The 5,041-nt window shown below is 40.3% G+C and overlaps 1 protein-coding gene across 1 annotated transcript; it reads right to left on the reverse strand.

Moving 5' to 3' along the window:
* Positions 1–2,214: 2,214 nt before the first annotated feature.
* On the reverse strand, positions 2,215–3,784 carry LOC109000747 (chlorophyll a-b binding protein 8, chloroplastic). The gene is made up of 3 exons (XM_018977728.2): positions 3,368–3,784; positions 3,160–3,221; positions 2,215–3,045 (listed from the first exon to the last, which is right to left on the reverse strand). Exons 1-3 carry the CDS (start codon positions 3,518–3,520, stop codon positions 2,430–2,432), a joined length of 831 nt encoding a protein of 276 aa, XP_018833273.1. The 5' UTR covers positions 3,521–3,784; the 3' UTR covers positions 2,215–2,429.
* Positions 3,785–5,041: the final 1,257 nt, after the last annotated feature.

The raw sequence follows: 5,041 nt of genomic DNA on the forward strand, positions 1-5,041 counted from the left end.
AGACGATGCATAATGCCTTGAGAATTTAAAATGCGAGTGAGAGGATGAAATTCACCGCCCCAATCACTTTGAAGAATTTTTATTTTGGCATTTAGAAGTCTTTCAACATATTTTTGAAAAAGAAGAAATGTTGATGTAGCATCACCCTTTGAGGCTAAGGGATAAAACCATGTATAACGACTATAGTCATCCACAAATGAGATATAATATCGAAAACTATCTCTTGATAAGTGAGGGGATGGACCCCAAATGTCTACAAAAATTAAGTGCAAGGGTCCAGTGGACCGATTAACAGAATGTTTGAAAGATAATTGCCTACACTTGACAAGAGGACAACTAGTAAGAAAGAAATTCGGCTGAGAGGGAACAAAATGCAAACATTTAGTGTGCAAAATATGAGAGACCAGCAGAAGGGAGGGAGGACCGAGTTTGTGGTGCCATTGATCAAGAGATGTCCGTTCACCAACAAATGCTAGGTGATCTGACTGAGGACTGGAAGAAGATGGGAAGAGGTAAAGTCCATTACGTGTTGGGCCTCGGATTAGTGTTGCTCCCATCATTTTGTCCTTCACACAAAAAAAGGAATCATGAAATTCAAAAAATACAGCATTATCAGAACAAAAACTATTGACAAAGACAAGATTTTTGGTAATCTGAGGCACACATAAGAGATTGCGAAGAAGAAATTTTGAGTGTGAGGATGAGAAAAATGAGTCACCGAAATGAGTAATGGGTAGTGCAGTTCCATCACCAACTTTGATTTGTTCATTACCAGCATAAGTGTCGACTAAGAGATTTAGATTTTGCAAATCAGAAGTTATATGGTTTGTAGCAGACGAATCAGGATACCATTGTTTATCAAAAGATGACTCAGAAGTGGTATAACGAGCTAAAAGAGAACGTGGAGGTTCATATTGATATGCATTGTCAAATCTGTGGTAGCATTGTAGTGCTACATGGCCAATCTTATTACATACTTGACAAGTGGGCTTTCCATGTTGCTGCGAGAGGGGCTAAAAAGATGAAGATGAGTGGCCACCTCTGTTGCGACCACCACAATAGCCATTACGACCACCACGGTAGTTGCCGTGAGATGCATGAGTAGGAGAAGCTGTGGTAAGATTTATGGAAGGATTAGGGAGCAAACCTTGTTGAATGGAAGTGTGAGAGAGACGCTTTCAAACGTGAGAAGTAGATTAAAAAGCTCAGCAGATGAGATTGGGGTGGCTCTAGTGGTTACAGAAAAAACGAAGGCTTCAAATTCAGAGTTAAGTCCATTTAGAAGGTAGGAAACGACCTCAGAATCTCACAGAGGTTCTCCTGCAGCAGGCATGGTGTCCAATAGAAGGCAGACTTTACGATAGTATTATGTCACTGATAAGGAACCCTTTTTTATGTTGGTAAGTTGGTGACGAATTTGGAAGATTTTAGCTTGGGATTGGGAGGTAAACATGGTGTCGAGAGTGACCCAAAGTTCTCTGGACGTGCGAGAAGAGATAACCTGTGCAAGGATGGGTTCAGAAAGTGAAGAAAGAAGAGCACTAAGTAAAAGTTGATCAGTGTGACGCCATTGAAGGTATTGTGGGTTTGTTTGAGTTTGAGAAGAAATTGATGGTGATGGGGATGACACTGGAAGTTTTTTTTTTTTTTTTTTGGGGGGGGGGGGGGGGGAGAACCATCAATAAAACGGTAGAGTTCTTGGCCATGGAGGTAGGGGATAATCTGAGCGCACCAGAGGAGATAGTTATCTGACCCGAGTCTCACAGAAACAATGTGGGAAAAATTGCTTGGAAGCTGGAAGGTGATGGGATGGTCTTTGTCGAAATGAGAAGACCATCCCATCACTAGCCATGGATAGACGTTAGTCGTAGTCCAGCTTTGGTACCATCATAGGATTTGAGAAAGAAGGAAGAAAGAGTATTCTGAAAAAGTTCTGTTCTAATTGTATATTATGAACTTTACCAAAGAGTATTTATAGACATGCAGAGCCGTAACAGAATTGGCATGCGCATAGTGTCAAGCAGCTGATGTACACTGCTGTACAAATGGTATGGCAGAGTTTGTTAGAATATTTCCTGAGCACTAAAATACAACCAATCAAAACACAATACAACACAGCCACAAATGCGTCTTCAAGTGATCTGCTCTATGTGACTCCAGAATCTTCTGGACAGTTGGATAAAATGGTAGAGTCTTGCTTTGCCCTCGTTGAGATGGAAGAAGAAGTGATTTGTTCAATATACTAAGATGCTCTAATAATGAGGAATTAACAAGTCTATTTTTAGTCCTCATGATGTCAATTCGTACAGTTACACAAGGAGCACAAGACTTACACACCCACATCATGTTATAAGCCATAGACACAAACACACGCACTCGAAGATAGTTCCAAACAACAAGACGAGCAGGAAATATTACATGTAACTCTCTTAGTGGAACTTGAGGCTAGTCAAGACGTTGTTGTTGACAGGATCGGCCAAGTGATCCAGGAGATTTTGGAAAGGCCCAACGCCGGTCACAAGACCTTGTATAAAGTAACCCAAGATAGCCAACATGGCCAACCTCCCATTCTTTACCTCCTTCAGCTTCAAGTCTTTGAGCGACTTCTCGTCCTTTCCAAAGCCGAGAGGGTTAAATAGGGGTCCACCAGGGTAGGCTGGGTCACCAGACCCTCCCAAATACTTCTCGAACCCCAGGAAGTACTGTTTTCCCATGGATCCTGGCTTGGCCCAGTCTTGAAATCTCCTGTGCTCAGCAAATCCCATGAGTGCCATCTCAAAGACAAATAATGTGTAAGGATCTGCCCAGTAATTGTATGTCCCCGCTGGCGGGATTACTCCTGTTTTGAACCAAGGGAGGGCTGTTTCCGGAGGAATGAGACCAAGCTTCCCTAAGATCTCGGGTGCTATGGCTCCCACTGCTCCCAACATGGCATAACGTCCGTTGATGACTTCACCGTAGGCCAACCATTTTGGCTCGATGAACCCTCCTGTACCTTCGGGATCCGAGAGCCCTAGAGGGTCGAATCCATAGTCACCCGGGAGGCTGTAATTATTATTATTATTATTATTATTCGAACAAAAGTGAATCAAAACGATCCCGCTGGTGCAGGTCAGCCTAAACCACTAGGAAGTAAAAGATATTGCATGCATTGATTACCTGCCATCCAAGTAAGAAAGGCTCTGCTTGGATGCAAACCACAAGGGTCTATCTGCTCCTTGCTGAAATCAAAACAATCGAAGTACAGAAACAGAAAATGTACAATATAAGCAAAACTGGACGCTCTATATATGGCAGTAAATGTGGACAGAATGATCTAGACAGACTAATCAGATACTAGTGACTAATAAAGGAACAATTAACAAACCTTAACAGGTGGAGTGGACGCTGCCCTTACAATGAAGGAAGCTTTTCTTGATGACCCAATTGGAGATTGAAGTGATCTTGGTCCAAGTATCTGCCTGGTAGCCACCACCGAAGAGGTAAGAGACGACGACGATACCAGAGCTTGTGTTGCCATATTTTCTTCTTCTCTCCTCTAACCTTTCGCTCTCTACAGCAGTTTTCTTATCGAAGTGGTTGGTAGCCTCAGAGAATTGATTATCTAGGGACTGAACTCTTGGTTGTAGGATTTCAATCTACTATAAAAACAAATAATTGGCAGCGCTAGGGGCAAAGCTAAACCACTACTTGTGGGCATGGTGGCATTGATTTTCTGGCTGCTGTTCGAGGTGGCCCGACTTTGAGATTAGGTTAGGATTTGATTCTCCAACAAGCAGTGTACACGTATCATTGTTACTTGGATAAGATATATGCAGTTTGCACTCTCAGAAACTCAATTCTCACGTGGCGGCCTCCCTTTTATTTATCTATTAGTTTAGAGTCAAAGTGCTCGCACGTGCTTGATTTTTCATTAATTAATGAATATTAATATAAAATAAATACTTGATATCAAGAAATTTCAATTAAAAAAGATATTTAATATCCAAACCATGCAAATAATGAAAAGCATATCATTTATATCTCGGGAATAGATGATAAACATGCCTTTTGAATTCGCCCCACCCCGACTGCTTGCACGCGCCCCTTCACCCCCCAACCCTCAAGCTGCCGGTCTATCGGGACGAAGCAAAATCGCAATGAAAATATCGGCATGTCATACTCATGCGCGGCTTGTTCCTTTTATGGCTGTCAAGCACCATCGCGCTAAAATGCATTCGATGGCTACACGCATCGTACTGGTAGATTCACCACCTCAAGGTCTTCTAAATTTGACCCACCCTATCTCACAATGATTGGCATGTGGTCTCCAGGCGCTGCCACAAGCAAGTGTGAAGAAAATCGGTCCACCGCAATCCATCCAATTCAATGCCAGTCTTCTTACTATGTTTCCATTTTTCCTAACTGATGATATTGAGGAATGGAATACGAGTCTCTTCAGAAACCATCTCAGGACAAACAAACTATAGTGCACCTTCAGCATCCACTACCTCCAGACGTGGTATCAATTTAGGGTTTCAATTGAACTGAGCCGAGCCTAGTCGATCTTTAGTTTGCCGAGCTTGACTCGATTTTTATTTAATCTTTGTTTGAGTTCGACTCGGTAAGCTAAACTCTCAACTCGAGCTCACGAGTTCGAGTTGTTTATTTTAATTATATTTAATAATTAATAAATTAGATAAATAAAAAAATCTAATATTGAATTTGTACAACTAACAAGTAGAACCTCTACTAAATTATAAGCTTTCAAAAATTTATAAATAATTAATATGTAGCTAGTTGATATGTATCCATAATAACAATATATTATATGCTTACATAAATTATTAATACATGCATATATCTATTTCATATATGGTTCCCACGTACTATTATATGAAATTATTAAATCTTATCAACTAATTATTGAACAAATTATAAAATATAGCTATGAAGTATATTCAATATATAAGCATAAATAATTAGGCTACATATTATATATTTAATTATAAAAGTGTTATACTTATATTATTAGCTAATACATATATATGTATATGTATAT

This window comes from Juglans regia, chromosome 10 (genome assembly GCF_001411555.2).
Source record: "Juglans regia cultivar Chandler chromosome 10, Walnut 2.0, whole genome shotgun sequence".
Classification (NCBI taxonomy): domain Eukaryota; kingdom Viridiplantae; phylum Streptophyta; class Magnoliopsida; order Fagales; family Juglandaceae; genus Juglans; species Juglans regia.